The 16,781-nt window shown below is 39.5% G+C and overlaps 3 protein-coding genes across 33 annotated transcripts in view; all 3 read right to left on the bottom strand.

Annotated features, from left to right (window-relative positions):
• LOC120932487 (protocadherin gamma-C5-like) overlaps nucleotides 1–16,781 on the bottom strand; it is a 721,441-nt gene that overhangs the window by 215,824 nt on the left and 488,836 nt on the right. For 2 of the 31 annotated variants that reach the window (XM_040344890.1, XM_040344887.1), the window contains exon 2: nucleotides 14,095–14,175. The exons of 26 other annotated variants lie outside the window; for them this stretch is intronic. In XM_040344890.1, the coding sequence (XP_040200824.1) occupies nucleotides 14,095–14,175 (81 nt within the window). Of the gene's footprint in view, nucleotides 1–1,321; nucleotides 3,934–5,023; nucleotides 5,105–10,325; nucleotides 12,934–14,094; nucleotides 14,176–16,781 lie in introns of those variants that run through there. 3 more of the 31 variants (XM_040344888.1, XM_040344892.1, XM_040344891.1) reach the window with 3 other exon arrangements.
• LOC120932491 (protocadherin gamma-C5-like) overlaps nucleotides 1–16,781 on the bottom strand; it is a 241,030-nt gene that overhangs the window by 189,723 nt on the left and 34,526 nt on the right.
• Nucleotides 1–16,781, bottom strand: part of LOC120932492 (protocadherin gamma-C5-like) — a 223,988-nt gene that overhangs the window by 189,723 nt on the left and 17,484 nt on the right.

Raw genomic sequence — 16,781 nt, 5'->3', positions numbered from 1 at the left:
GGCAACACATACATAGAGTGGCAAGAAAGCCCTTTTGCAAACAATGTGAATTATACAAAAGTATCAGTTTAATTTTTACAACTTAAAGTGACTTTGTTGTTTACAAAAAGTTGTCAAAGTTGTACCTCTAGATCAGTGGTCATCAACCCTGCCCTACAGGGCCCACTAACAGGCCAGGTTTGCAAGATAACTGAAATACATCACAGGTGATATCATTTGCTTCTCAGCGATTGCAGTATTCTAGACTGCATCTCCCCATGGTAATACATAAAACCTGGCCTGTTAGTGGGCCCTGTAGGGCAGGGTTGATGACCACTGCTCTAGATGAACTAAATACTTTCCTGCTGCCCAGATGGCTGAATGTTGCTCTACTGTAAAGATTTTTTTTACTGAAGTTCAGCAATCTCCTGTGTCCCCCTCTGTGCTCATTTGCTTTTCCAGTTACTATAGGCAGGGCCGGAGTAAGGGGTGAGCAAGAGGGACGGCTGCCATGGGCACTGTGATATCAGGTGAGGTGTGGGGGCATCACAATTTTGGGGGAGGGGATTTGGGTGTGGGAACATGGAGGGCAACAAGAGGCAAGAATTGCCCTAGGAGGGGAAATTTGGGGGGGTAGGGGTGCTAGGAAAGATGATTTGGGTGGATTTGTGTTGGAAGAGGGGATCAGAGAAGATGACTTGTGCTATAAGGGATGATATCTTGGTGAGTTTGTGCCAAGAGGGAGGGTGCAGGATTTGGAGTGGGGGGGAGAAGATGTGTAAGATTTCAAAAGGTGAGGAGTTGTGCTAGGTGGAGTTATTTTTTTGGGGGGGGGGGGGTTTGTGCTGGGGGATTTGGGGAGGTGGAGGATATGAGCTGGGGCAGGGGTATGGGGGGCAAAAATTTGTGCCGAGAGGGGGGATTTCGGCAAGGTGGAGGATTTGTCCTGGAAGGAGGGGGAATTTATGCTTAGGGGGTAATCATGTGGATTTGTACAATTATTTTTTTTAGGAGAATTTTTTTTTTTTACAATGGAACAGTGCAGGCAGCAGGAGAGGTATGTATTTATCATCATGTATGACATTGTTTCCTATTAAAGTCAGTTCTTAATTTTAAATATTAGCATAACACAATATATAAAATATTCTTAAAAACAAAAGGAAAAATATTTTGACTCTACAGCCTAATCAGCACACATATTTTTCTCAATTATCATTTGCCCTTTTTAGTTAACAAATAGTAATTAATGCATTAAAATAAAAAATGTATAATTACGTGAGTTTGAATTATTAAGCAGAAATCCTGTAAGTAGTGAGATACAAAGAGTAGGCCTATCTCTTACCTTGCTTGGATCATTCAAACAGCTTGTATCTGATGTACTGTCATTGTCTTTTACAAGTTCCCTTAACTGAGGAAAATCCAGAAACTGCAGAAAAGTAGAATCCCTCTGTTGTGGGGCTGGGGGCACATTCGTTTGGTAACATTGTCCTTGTGTTCCTGGAGGAATCATCCTGACCTCCATGTATTTTAGGGTTCCGTCTGTGTTCATGAAAAGAGCCGGCTGATACTGATCCATGTATGATTTGGTGTCAGATCCACTAAGATAACAGCAACTGCTACTATAACCATAACTTTCCTTTCTCAGACATTTCACCAATAATATAATAAACGTCACAAGGGAAACTAAACTGATAGCTACAAGAGAAACAATTAAGTATAAAGTCATATCTGATGGTGGTTTGGAATTTCTAAGGAAATCCCCAGATTTGGGTCTTTCTACTACAACCTCATCTGCTATACTGACAAGTACAGTGACAGTGGTAGATAATGGGGGATCCCCATGATCACTTATAGAGATGGCAAGTTGCTGTTCTGTATTTTCTGCTTCCTGAAATCCTCGTACAGTCCGGACCTCTCCTGTATGTTTAGACACCTGGAATAGTGAGGAACTACCAGGATCAATGAGGTTAAAGGCCAACCAGGCATTGTGACCAGAGTCCAGATCCACTGCAGTCAGTTTTGTCACCAGATATCCAGCACTTGTAGATTTTGGGATCCTCTCTTGGACAATGAGATCCTCAGAGTGTTCTGGATACAGCAAGGTGGGGGAGTTGTCATTTGTATCCAATATGAATATAAAGACAGGGACAGTAGAAAATAACTTTGGGGATCCAGAATCCTCTACTTTTATGGTGATTTGTAGAGTCTGAATGCGCTCATAGTCAAAGGAACGCTGAGCATATATATCACCAGTATTAGAATTAATGTAAACAAAAGAGGATACAGAGGATCCATCTATGTGGGTCTCCACTATAGAGTATACCAGATCAGAGTTAACCCCTTCATCTGGATCAGTAGCAGACACTGTACATAGAAGAGTCCCAGGGTCACTGTTCTCAGTAATGAAGGCATTATAGGTAGATTGTGTAAATGCTGGTGCATTATCATTAACATCAGAAACCCTGAGAATAACAGTTGTCTTGCTGGACAGAGCCGGAGAGCCTAAATCAGAAGCTGTCAGCTCTATAGTGTAATGGGAGATTTTTTCCCTATCCAGATTCCCATCAGTGATTAGTGAATAATGATTTTTATTAACCCTGATTTTAAATGGTATGTCATTAGATATATCTAATTTTATTTCTCCATTTTTCCCAGAGTCCTTATCTTTCACATTTATTAAACCCACGACAGTCCCTACTGGTGCATTTTCAGATATCTCATTGTTAAATGAAGAAAAATGTATTTCTGGGGAATTATCATTTACATCTTCAATTTCCACCTGAACCAGACAATTCCCTGTTAGCTTTGGTGACCCTTTGTCTACAGCCTTTATTGACAATTCATAAAAATTCAGCTCCTCGAAATCCAGATGATCTGTTATAAATATCTCACCACTTTGTTGCTTTAAATCAAATAATTTACGGGCAGATACAGAAGTGTGACCACCAAAATAATATTGAATTTCTCCATTTATAGCCTCATCTTGGTCTGTTGCATTCAGTATTAATATAGGGGAATTTAAAGGGAGATTTTCTTTAAGACTGATCTTATAAACAGATTGATTAAATACTGGTGGATTATCATTAATATCTAACACTGTTATTGTGATATGACAGGATCCTGATCTAGCTGGTTCTCCTCCATCTATAGCAGTGAGAATAAGATTGTGTTCTTGTTTCTCCTCCCTATCTAACACCTTCTCTAATATCAGCTCGGGGATGAGAGTGCCATCCTTACGATTCTTTACAGACAATGAGAAATAAGGATTTGTATTTAATATGTACTGACTAACACCATTAACACCAACATCTAAATCCTCAGCAATCTCTAAAGCAAACTGAGCACCAGGGCTTGTTAACAATTCTGTAATCTCAATGAAATGACTATCAATTAAAAATGTAGGAGAATTATCATTAATATCCTGAATCTCAATTTCTATATTAAAAAGCTCTAAAGGATTTTCAGCAACCACCTCTAAATCTAGCATGCATTTTACACTGGATCCACAAATGAACTCTCTATCAATCCTGTCACTAACAGTCAAGCCTCCATTTTCCTTATTTACAGTAACATATTTTTGGTATTTCTCAGATGATAAATGTAATCTGCGCTGAGCAATCTCTGCACGTTTTATGCCCAGATCCTGAGCTACATTCCCTACCCATGTCCCTGGATCAGACTCCTCCACAATAGAATAACGAAGCTGCCCAGAGACCCAGCCCCAGCTACAAAGGAGAAGGGAGAAAGCTACTTGCCATTTCCAACACAGACAGCAGTCTCTGATGTCCATATCTTACAATGTTTCCTTGATATTTGATGTGACATAAATCCTTTGTAATCCAAGTTGTGTTTATAAATTGCTGTTTCTAACCCTAAAAAATATTCCATCCAAAGGAAAACAAGTCCACAGGATTTCCATCTCAATGCAGCAGCCTTTGTGTGAGAGAAAAGATGGGAGGAAGAATCACTGAGCCAGGGGGAGGAGAGAGAGCAGAGCTAGTATTAGATGATCTAGCTGTAAAGCTAGACATGCCAAGACTGCACTCTTGTGGGCAATATTGTGAACTTCATCTACCAATTCAATGAAAGAATATAACTTTGTATTGAACTCTGAACGTAACATGATTTGATACGTATTATTAAATTGTATAATGCATTATGACTGACTGTTAATATTTTAAAGATGGAATATTTAAAATGTATAATTTTTTAATGCTACAAAGTAAACGTTATTACGCTTAAATCTCCTAATGATAAAATGGTCAACTATGCCCTCCATGAAGTAATAGTATAGTTGTTGCCGTGTCCCTGTCATTGAATTTATATTTTTGGTGAAGCTGGATGAATTCAGCTCTCCAGTTTACATTGGAAAGCAGTTATACCACCCAGTGCAGATTGATTTGACTGAGTTTGCTGTAATGTTTGAAAACAGCAAAGCTTTCTCTTGATTTCTACAATCAGATGCAGCACTCAGTTTACCACCATGACCTGACTCGGGTCTGCATTATTATACATTCTCATAAATTTAGATTTAGACTTAGACTGCATTTAGCCATAAGCAGCAGCATCAATCTGAAAAGTAAGCATACAGGTTCCACAAAGTATTTTATATCTGCTACAAGTACAAAGCACACTTTTAGAAAAAGTCCATTAGGTCCTGTGTATTACTGAGGGAAGAAAGCAATGTGGTGCTGAAGTTGGAGAAGGGTTGTGCATACCTTATTTACTGCGTGCTGGGGTTAGATACCCCTTTTAAGGAAATTGATTCAATCACTCATATAATTCCTTGTATTTTGCTTTGGACTTAGTTATATGTATTTTCTAACATATATGTATATATATATTTTTTTAATACACTGTATAATATACAGAATAGTAGAATGTTAGTTATATATTAAGCTACAAATCTGTTTGCCAGTTGTAATTTGGCCTGATCTGTGGCTTCAAAGCCATTGTCAATTTACTACAGTGGCAGATCAGAAGCACTGTCAGTATGTGGATTATCTCAGTAATGTAGCTTGCTGGTAATATGAAATCTACTTACATGAAGCCACATGTTTTGCCTTGGTAATGGCATCACAGTCTCTAGCCACTTCCCATCTGGGCCAATTCTGGCACTTCGATCCTACATGTAAAAATCATATTTTTTTGGGTAGAAAATTACTCAGAACTCCCAAACATTATATATATATATATATATATATATATATATATATATATATATATATATATATATATATATATATATATATATATATTAGCAGAGACCATAGGGAATAAAATGGTGTTTGTTGCAACTTTTTATGTCACACGGTATTTGCGCAGCAATTTTTCAAACGCGTTTTTTTCGGAAATAAAAAAAAAAAAAGCTAAAGTTATCCCAATTTTTGTATAATATGAAAGATGATGTTATGCCACGTAAATAGATACCTAACATGTCATGCATGAAAATTGGGCTTGCTTGTGGAATGGCGCCAAACTTCAGTACTCAAAAATGTATTGTTATAAAATTGTTGCTCTTGCTCTAATGTTCATTGCGAAACCTCACATGTGTGATATGAATGTCATTTACATATGTGGGTGTTACGTACGTATGCGTTCAGTTCTGCGTGCGAGCTCGCGGGGATGGGGTGCTTACATTTTTTAATTGTGTATTGTCTATTTTATTAAAAATAATTTATTTTTACACTATCCCTTTAAAAAATATATTTTTGATCACTTTAATTCCTACTACTAGGAATGTAAACATCCCTTGTAATAGGAATAGTGCGTGACAGGTCCTCTTTATGGAGAGATGTGGGGTCAATAAGACCCCACACCTCTCCTCCAGGCTGGGTAAAAGAAAAACAGGATGATCTCGGCTTTCCAGCCGAGTATATGGCAGCATTTACAACTGCCAGGCTGGGCGTGACATCATAGAGAGTCATAGAGACGAACGGGGACCATCTGTTCCCCAGAAATTTCTATGGTCAATTTCCGCTGCCGATGGATTTCCTCTCTGGCTCGCTGATCGCAGAGTCTAGCCCGGAGAAGCAGCGGGATTGAGATGGAGAATTCAATTCTTTAAAGGATTTGATTTCCTTTTGTAAGTAAAAGTGCATGTAACAAACAATATATACTTCAAGCAATGTACATTTACCTGTGTTAGTTACCATGGATAATTACCTACCACTACATTTATGAATTATTGGTAAGTATATTTGTGTGTATATTTCTGTATTTGTGTGTGTCTATTAGGGCTCATTTACATTTGAGGTTGGGGGCAGTAAAAACACATGATTGAGCCACATTGTTACCACCACACAATGCGTTTTACCTTAAGCTACCTCTAACAAGGTGGCCACCTCCACACAGAGACCCAGTGCAGAACAAGCCATGGTAAGTTGGTAATAGGGAAATATCAGCTGCAGGGAGAACACAGACATTGCTGGTGTCTCATAATTTTGCTTCTATTATCTTTTCAAAGGGCACAGCTTCCAGTGTTCATTCCCTCTTTAGGTCCTTCTCACCAGTAACATAGTGTAACAGAAAACTAACTACAATCACTTGTAAACATAGATGTATTCTTGTCCTTCTGTATACCAAACATCAGAGAAAAAAAATATGTCTTCATAGAAATCATTCATATCATTTAGGTAATGGCTGCAGACTTTCTGCCCACACGCAATACAAATGAAGTAGTTATTAGTCCAAGCTAAAATAAAGTAAAGACAGTTCTAGCCTTCAGTTTTATGAAATCTATTTGGCATGTTTAAATAAATGACCCATCTTCTGAATATTTTAGTGGATTATTAAGAAAAAGGATTAGCTTGAGTGAGTGAGTGAAAAATGTATATAGCGCTGCACATGCGAACTGAATCGCCTCTGGGCGCTTGTTTGACTATTTCTCCTTTGACCTCAAAAGAGATGGGTTTTGATCTTTCTCCTAAAGGCCAAGTGGTTCTCCTCCAACCGAATGGAGGTTGGTAAAGTGTTCCAAAGTCGAGGGCCTTGGACAGCAAATCTTCTTTCTCCTTTGGTTGGAGGATCGCAGAATGCGATTGGGGTTGTAAGCCTTTAGTTTTTCGCATAGATATTTGGGGGCATTTCCCAAAATACATTTATGTGTCAGACAGAGAGCTTTGAAAGTTATTCTGTCTTTCACTGGCAGCCAGTGAAGGCTTCTCAGTGAGGGTGAGATTGATTCCCATGTTTTTTTCCCAGTCACAAGTCGAGCGGCCGTATTTTGAACTATTTGCAGACGAGTGATTTGGTACTTTGGGAGTCCAAGGTAAAGGGCATTTGCATAGTCAAGTCTGGAGTTAACAATTGTTCCCACCACGACTGCTATGTCTTCTTTAGGAATAAATGGAATAAGTCTGTTTAGTAGGCGCAGCAGATGGTGCGATCCGCTGACTATAGACCCTATTTGTGCATCCATTGTCATGTAGGTATCAAAGATGACTCAGAGACTTTTGACTTTGGTGCTAGGGGTGATGATTTTGCCCAGAATGGGCAGAGGTGTCCAGGTTGTTGCAAGTTGATTCTTTCTATTGGCGTGAAACAGGAGAAGTTCTGTTTTCGAACCGTTGAGTTTAAGATCAAAGAGAGACAATTCTCTAGACCGAGATGATGATCCTTTTTATTGCAGATGCAAAAGTACAATTGTGTGTCATCTGCATAAGAGTGGTAGAGCAGCTTTTGGCTGCTGATGATTTCAAAAAGAGGACGGAGATAGATATTGAACAGCAACGGCGACAAAGGGGATCCTTGAGGGACTCCGCGTGACACCGTGCCTTTTTCAGAGGTGAAAGGTCCCAGTTGTGATCGGTTTTCCAAAAAGGAGGAGAACCAGGATAAGTCACATTCCGCGACTCTGGCTACTTCAGCTAGCTGAGTCAGTAATAGTTTGTGGTCTACCGTGTCTCCCGAGAGCTTTCTCATTGGAGAGGTTCACTGGCAGGACATCAAAAAAAGGCCTGGAAGCAGCTTCTTTTGAGGCCTCGTACACACGACCGAGAAACTCGTCGTAAAAGAAACATTGTTTTCCTCAACAAGCTTCTTGTCAGGCTTGTCGAGAATCTTGTCAAGCTTTCTTTGCGTACACACTGTCAAGACAAAATCTCGTTGTTCTCAAACGCGGTGACGTACAACACGTACGACGGCACTATAAAGGGGAAGTTCGATTCAACTGGCGCCACCCTTGGGGCTGCTTTTGCTAATCTCATGTTACCGCGTGTTAAGTAAAAGTTTGGTGAGAGACGATTTGCGCTTTTTATTCAGTCTGTTACAGCGTGACGAATCTCCATTACGAACGCTACATTTACCGAAGGTGCGCTCCCAACGAGAAACACGACAAGGAAATTGAGACTCCCGACAAGATCCACGACAGTTTTCTCGATGAAAAACATACACGCGACCGTTTTCCTCGGCAAAAAAGCTCTGCCACCAAGTTTCCTGATGGATTTTGTCGAGGAAAACGGTAGTGTGTACGAGGCCTGAGGCGCTTTAGAAGCGGTGTATACATCGCTCCTAAAGAGCCCCTGCCCTATTGAAATCAATGGGCAGTACCGCTTGCAAAGCGCCACTGCAGCGAAACTTTGCGGGCGCTTTTAATCCTTTTTCGGCCACTAGCGGAGGTTAAAAGTGCTGAAAAGCACCACTTTACCACTGACGCCGCCAACGCCCCAGTGTGAAAGGGCTCTTAATGTTTATAAAATGTTAATTTAACTATATTTTGCCATTATGCTGTATATGTGGAGTAGAGCAACCATATTTACTTAATACACACACAGGTCTACTTGCTGCTATACTGAGCTATACCATGGTTGTCCATTACTACTCCTTCTCACAATGCAAGTCTTTGAGATGGTAAAACGTTAACTATAATGCACTGCCTATTTCAATGACACCTGATTGCAATAAAGCAAAACAACAGAGATTCCACTGGGAATTTCCTCTAGAGGCCAACCTAAAGATCTATATTTGTAATACAAAAACATTAAATACCTGAATTTAAATGTTGAAAAAGAACTCTGATTTAAAAAAACATACAATTTTATAGTTTCTTAGGGGAGAGATGTTCAGATCTGTAAGTATAATGTATAAAGCATGCTGTCTCATTTTCAGTAGCAAATAGGAAAAATAATGGCAGGGGATCTTTTAGTAAAATACATCAGCCATTTAAAATGTCAGGCCCCATCCCACCTTACCTTACCCCCATCTTCTGCCTGCAGTGTGGATGGTGTCACATTCCTCTGGGGGAGAGCCTAGGGAACAGACAGTAGCTCAGATCTCACAAGCAGGCATGCTTGCAATTAACTAGATTATATTATTGTAAGATTTGAGGTACTTATTGTTCCCCATGAATCATTATGAGAGGATGGTGGCATCAATCCTAGTGATGCGGAAGATGTAAGTAAGGCAAAAAAAAATCTAACTTTGATTTTACAAGTACCTTTAATGCATAATATGAGCAAGCAATATTTACAGGCAGAGGGGAGCGGGACATTATATCTGGACTGCATTTAAAATTGTACTGGAAGGTCCGCTATAATCTTCTAAGGCTGGGCTCACACCGGTACGACACAACTGTTGTACGACTGTCATCCTACATTTGCCCTACATCGCTCCTACTTCGGTACTACTTCCATCTGACTTGAATGAACAAGATAAGATTTTGCTCCGACTTTGAGATAGTACGACTTGTCCTTTGACCAATTAAAACAATCCCAGAGTGACATAAATTACTTTTACTGCTACTGTAATCACCATGTTGGATGTCACAAGTCAGATGGTTAGGACAAGGATCCTACTTTGATCTGACTTCATTGATATTCAATGGGCTAAAGTAGGGTCAAAGTCGGACCAAAGTAATGCAGGGATCTTTTTCAAAGTCGAACTGACTTGTGTCAGAGCACTCTCATAGGGAACCATTGAATTACACACGTCATGTGACATGTGCTCCCAAACCTTTGTTTACAAATCATTAGTAGGTGTGGGAAGCAAGCTGTATCCATGCTGGTCCCCATTATTTGCAGTTATGTATGAATGTGTGAGGAAGAGTGACCAAATAAAGTATATAACCTTTTTAAAATTCCTTAAATGCTAAGACTGTTTGTAGCATGGGGCCTTCTTAAATTATATAATAAACATTACCAAGTTTGTATATATTTCACTAGTTATTAACACAAAAATCTGAAAGAGAATGTAAAAATGCTGGCTCACATTCTGGCTCACGTAATTTGAGTTTCCAGTTAACACAAAATAATGATGGTTATAGTAAGGAGGGTATGCTTATTTCTTGAAAGAAGCATACAAAACCTAATGAGCAATACAAGGACTAAGGGAAAAAAATAGTTTCTCACCTTGTTTGGATCATTCAAACAGCTTGCATCTGATGCGCTATCATTGTCCTTTACAAAATCTTTTAGCTGGGGAAAATCCAAAGACTGCAGAAATGCTGAATCCCTCTGTTGTGGGGCTGGGGGCACATTAGTTTGGTAACATTGTCCCTGTACTCCTGGAGGAACCATCCTGACCTCCATGTATTTTAGGGTTCCATCTGTGTTCAGGAAAAGAGCCGGCTGATACTGATCCATGTATGGTTTGGTGTCAGACCCACTCAGATAACAGCAACTGCTGCTATAACCATAACTTTCCTTCCTCAGACATCTCACCAGTAATATAATGAATGTGACAAGGGAAACTATGCTGATAGCCACAAGAGAAACAATTAAATATAAAGTCATATCTGATGGTTCTTTGGGGTTTTTGATAAAATCTCCAGATTTAGGTCTTTCTATTGCAAGCTCATCTGCTATACTGACAAATACAGTAACAGTAGTAGATAACGGAGGTTCCCCATGATCACCAATAGATATGATAAGCTGCTGTTCTGTATTTTCTATTTCCTGAAATCCTCGTACAGTCCTGACCTCTCCTGTATGTTTAGACACTTGGAATCGAGAAGAACTACCAGGATCAATGAGGTTAAAGGCCAACCAAGCATTGTGACCAGAGTCCAGATCCACTGCAGTCAGTTTTGTCACCAGATATCCGGCACTTGTAGATTTTGGGATCCTCTCTTGGACAATGAGATCCTCAGAGTGTTCTGGATACAGCAGGGTGGGGGAGTTGTCATTGGTATCCAATATGAATATAAAGACAGGGACAGTGGAAAATAACTTTGGAGATCCAGAATCCTCTACTTTTATGGTGATTTGTAGAGTCTGAATGTGTTCATAGTCAAAGGAACGCTGAGCATATATATCACCATTATTAGAACTAATGTAAACAAAAGAGGATACAGAGGATCCATCTATCTGAGTTTCCACTATAGAGTATACCAGATCAGCGTTAACCCCTTCATCTGGATCAGTAGCAGACACTGTACATAGAAGAGTCCCAGGGTCACTGTTCTCAGTAATGAAGGCATTATAGGTAGATTGTGTAAATGTTGGAGCATTATCATTAACATCAGAAACCCTGAGAATAACAGTTGTCTTGCTGGACAGAGCCGGAGAGCCTAAATCAGAAGCTGTCAGCTCTATAGTGTAGTGGGAGATTTTTTCCCTATCCAGATTCCCATCAGTGATTAGTGAATAATGATTTTTATTAACCCTGATTTTAAATGGTATGTCATTAGATATATCTAACTTTATTTCTCCATTTTTCCCAGAGTCCTTATCTTCAACATTTATTAAGCCAACAACAGTCCCTACTGGTGCATTTTCAGATATCTCATTGGTAAATGAAGAAAAATAAATTTCTGGGGAATTATCATTTACATCTTCAATTTCCACCTGAACCACACAATTCCCTGTTAGCTTTGGTGACCCTTTGTCTACAGCCTTGACTGACAATTCATAAAAAATGATTTCCTCATAATCCAGATGATCTGTTATAAATATCTCTCCTTTTTGTTGCTTTAAATCAAATAATTTTCTAGCAGCTGCAGAAGTGTGACCATCAAAATAATATTGAATTTCGCCATTCATGGCCTCATCTTGGTCTGTTGCGTTCAGGATTAATATAAGAGATTTTAAAGGGAGATTTTCTTTTAGACTGATTTTGTAAACTGATTGATTAAATACAGGAGGATTGTCATTAATATCTAACACTGTTATTGTGATATGACAGGATCCTGATCTAGCCGATTCTCCACCATCAATAGCAGTGAGGATAAGATTGTGTTCTTGTTTCTCCTCCCTATCTAACACCTTCTCTAATATCAGCTGAGGGATGAGAGTGCCATCCTTGCGATTTTTTACAGACAATGAGAAATAAGGATTTGTGTTTAATATGTACTGACTAACACTGTTAGCACCAACATCTAAATCCTCAGCAATCTCTAAAGCAAACTGAGCACCAGGGCTTGTTAACAATTCTGTAATCTCAATGAAATGACTATCAATTAAAAATGTAGGAGAATTATCATTAATATCCTGAATCTCAATTTCTATATTAAAAAGCTCTAAAGGATTTTCAGCAACCATCTCCAAACGTATCACACATTTTACACTGGATCCACAAATGAACTCTCTATCAATCCTGTCATTAACAGCCAAGCCTCCATTTTCCTTATTAACAGTAAAATATTTTTGGTATTTCTCAGATGATAAATGTAATCTGCGCTGAGCAATCTCTGCACGTTTTATGCCCAGATCCTGAGCTACATTCCCTACCCATGTCCCTGGATCAGACTCCTCCACAATAGAATAACGAAGCTGCCCAGAGACCCAGCCCCAGCTACAAAGGAGAAGGGAGAAAGCTACTTGCCATTTCCAACACAGACAGCAGTCTCTGATGTCCATATCTTAAAATCTGTCCTTGATATGTGATGTGACATAAATCCTTTGTAATCCAAGTTGCGTTTGGTTTATAAATTTCTGTTTCTAACCCTAAAAAATAATCCATCCACAGGAAAACAAGTCCACAGGATTTTCATCTCAACGCAGCAGCTCTTTGTGTGTGAGAGAAAAGATGGGAGGAAGAATCACTGAGCCAGGGGGAGGAGAGAGAGCAGAGCTAGTATTAGATGATCTAGCTGTAAAGCTAGACATGCCAAGACTGCCCTCTTGTGGGCAATATTTTGAACTTCATCTACCAATTCAATGAAAGAATATAACTGTGTATTGAACTTATTATATTGTATAATGCATTATGACTGTTAATATTTCAAAGATGGATAATTAAATGCTAAATACATGTTAAATGTTCAATACATTAAAATGTATTCTTTTTTAATGCTACAAAGTAAACTGTATTACGCTTATATCTCCTAATGATAAAATGGTCAACTATCCCCTCCAAGAAGTAATAGTATAGTGGTTGCCATGTCCCTGTCATTGAATTTATATTTTTGGTGAAGATGGATGAATTCAGCTCTCCAGTTTACATTGTAAAGCGGTGACACTACCCAGTGCAGATTGATTTGACTGAGTTTGCTGTAATGTTTGAAAAGAGCAAAGCTTTCTCTTGATTTCTACAACCAGATGCAGCACTCAGTTTACCACCATGACCTGACTTGGGTCTGCATTATTATACATTCTCATAAATTTAGATTTTGACTTAGACTGCATTTAGCCATAAGCAGCAGCATCAATCTGAAAAGTAAGCATACAGGTTCCACAAAGTATTTTATGAGAGCAAAATCTGCTGCAAGTACAAAGCACACTTTTAGAAAAAGTTCATTAGTTCCTGTATATTACTGAGGGAATGCAATGTGGTGCTGAAGTTGGAGAAGGGTTGTGCATACCTTATTTACTGTGTGCTGGGGTTAAACACCCCTTTTAAGGAAATTAATTCAATCATCATATAATTCCTTGTTTTTTGCTTTGGACTTAGTTATACATATTTTCTAATATATATATACAGAATAATATAATGCTAGTTATATATTTAGCTACAAATCTGTTTGCCAGTTGTATTTTGGCATTTGGGGAATACTGATATATTCAACTGAGCCCAAAATGTGCAGGATGTGGAAGAAATCTTGTGTGATTTTGGTCTGCTGGTCATGTGATCTGTGGCATCAAAGCCATTGTCAATTTACTACAGTGGCAGATCAGAAGCACTGTCAGTATGTGGATTATCTCAGTAATGTAGATTGCTGGTAATATGAAATCTACTTACATGAAGCCACATGTTTGGCCTTGGTAATGGCATCACAGTCTCTAGCCACTTCCCATCTGGGCCAATTCTGGCACTTCGCTCCTACATGTAAAAATCATAATTTTTTGGGTAGAAAATTACTCAGAACTCCCAAACATTATATATATATATATATATATTTTAGCAGAGACCATAAGGAATAAAATGGTGGTTTATGTCACACGGTATTTGCGCGGCAATTTGTTAAACACGTTTTTTCAGAAATAAACAAAAAAACGCTAACGTTATCCCAATTTTTGTATAATATGAAAGATGATGTTATGCCACGTAAATAGATACCTAACATGTCATGCTTGAAAATTGTGTTTGCTTGTGGAATGGCGCCAAACTTGAGTACTCAAAAATGTATTGTTATAAAATTGTTGCTCTTGCTCTAATGTTCGTTGCGATACCTCACATGTGTGATTTGAATGAAGTTTACATATGTGGGCATGATGTATGTATGTGTTCTGCTCTGCATGCGAGCTCACAGGGATGGGTGCTTAAATTTTTTTTTGGGTGTATTGTTTATTTTATTTTTATTTTTTTATTTTTACACATTCCCTTTATTTATTTATTTTTTTATCCTTTTATTCCTATTACAAGAAATGTAAACATCCCTTGTAATAGGAATAGTGTGTGACAGGTCCTCTTTATGGAGAGATGTGGGATCAATAAGACCCCACATCTCTCCTCCAGGCTGGAAAGCCTGAGATAAAAAAAAAAACAAGACGATCGCGGCTTTCCAGCCGAGTATACGGTAGTATTTACAACTGCCAGGCCGGGCATGACATCATAGAGAGTCATAGAGATGACTCTGTTCCCCAAAAATTTCAACTTCTGCTGCCGATGGATTCCTTCTCCAGCTCGCTGCTCACAGAGTCTAGCCCGGAGAAGCACCGGAGGGTGACGGGAGGGGGGGGGGGGCGCGATTGAGATGTAGAGCTACAATTTTTAAAGGGTTTGATTTCCTTTCATAAATTAAAGTGCATGGTAACAAACAATATATGCTTCAAGCAATGTACATTTACCTGTATTAGTTACCATAGACAATTACCTACCACAACATTTATGAATTATTGGTTAGTATATTTGTGTGTATATTTCTGTATTTGTGTGTGTCTATTAGGGCTCATTTACATTTGAGGTTGGGGGCAGTAAAAACACATGATTGAGCCACATTGTTACCACCACACAATGCGTTTCACCTTAAGCTACCTCTAACAAGGTGGCCACCTCCACACAGAGACCCAGTGCAGAACAAGCCATGGTAAGTTGGTAATAGGGAAATATCAGTTGCAGGGAGAACACAGACATTGCTGGTGTCTCATAATTTTGCTTCTATTATCTTTTCTATGGGCACAGCTTCCAGAGTTCATTCCCTCTTTAGGTCCTTGTCACCAGTGACATAGTGTCAACAGAAAACTAACTACAATCACTTGTAAACGTAGATGTATTCTTGTCCTTCTGTATACCAAACAACAGAGAGAAAAAATATGTCTTCATAGAAATCATTCATATAGTTTAGGTAATGGCTACAGACTTTCTGCCCACACACAATACAAATGAAGTAGTTATTAGTCCAAGCTAAAATAAAGTAAAGACAGTTCTAGTCTTCAGTTTTCTAAAATCCATGTAGCATTTTTAAATAAATGACCCATCTTCTGAATGTTTTAGTGGATTATTAAAAAAAAGAATTAGCTTGATGTAAATAACCTTAAGACCCATTTCACACTGAGGAGCATTACAGGCACTAAATCGCTTAAAATAGCACCTGCAAATCGCCTATAAAGCGTCTCTCCTTTCACTCCAATGCGAAAGCCCGAGGGCTTTCACACTGGAGAGGTGCGCTGGCAGGACATCAAAAAAAGTCCTGCAAGCAGCTTCTTTTGAGGCGCTTTAGGAGCAGTGTATACATCGCTCCAAAAGCGCCCCTGCCCTATTGAAATCAATGGGCAGCACCGTCAAAGCGCCACTGCAGCGAAACTTTGCGGGTGCTTTTAACCCTTTTTCGGCCGTTAGCGGAGGTTAAAAGTGCTGAAAAGCACCACTTTACCACCGACGCCTCCAACGCCCCAGTGTGAAAGGGCTCTTAATGTTTATAAAATGTTGATATACCGTATTTATCGGCGCATACCGCGCACTTTTTTGCCCTGAAATTCAGGGCAAAATTGCGGGTGCTCGATATACGCCGATACCCGCTTCCCGCATCGAGTTTGAACTACTGCGCCGGCATATACCGAGCGCAGTACACTCGGGTATAGTCAGGCAGGCTCGGTTCCTCTCGCGGTCACGTCCTGGATGTACAGGAAGCACAGGACATGACTGCGAGAGGAGCCGAGCCTGCCCGACTATACACGAGTGTACTGCGCTCGGTATATGCTAGCGCAGTGGTTCAAACTCAGCGCTGGAAGCGGGGATCGAGCGGGGAGGACACCGCAGAAGGACGCCGGACTCGACGAGGAGGACACCACCGAAGCCGCAGACGGAAGCCGGACCCGACGAGGCCGCCGATGGACGCCGCGCAAGACACCAAAACTGTAAGTACTAAAATGTTTTTTTTTACAGGAATGCGGGTCCACTTTAGGGGTGCGCGCTATACGCCGGAGCGCGCAATACCCCAATAAATACGGTAACTATATTTTGCCATTATGCTTTATATGTGGAGT

This window comes from Rana temporaria, chromosome 3 (assembly GCF_905171775.1).
Source record: "Rana temporaria chromosome 3, aRanTem1.1, whole genome shotgun sequence".
Taxonomy (NCBI): domain Eukaryota; kingdom Metazoa; phylum Chordata; class Amphibia; order Anura; family Ranidae; genus Rana; species Rana temporaria.
The sequence above is the reverse complement of the archived record's forward strand: the minus strand, read 5'-3'. Positions and strand labels throughout refer to the sequence as shown.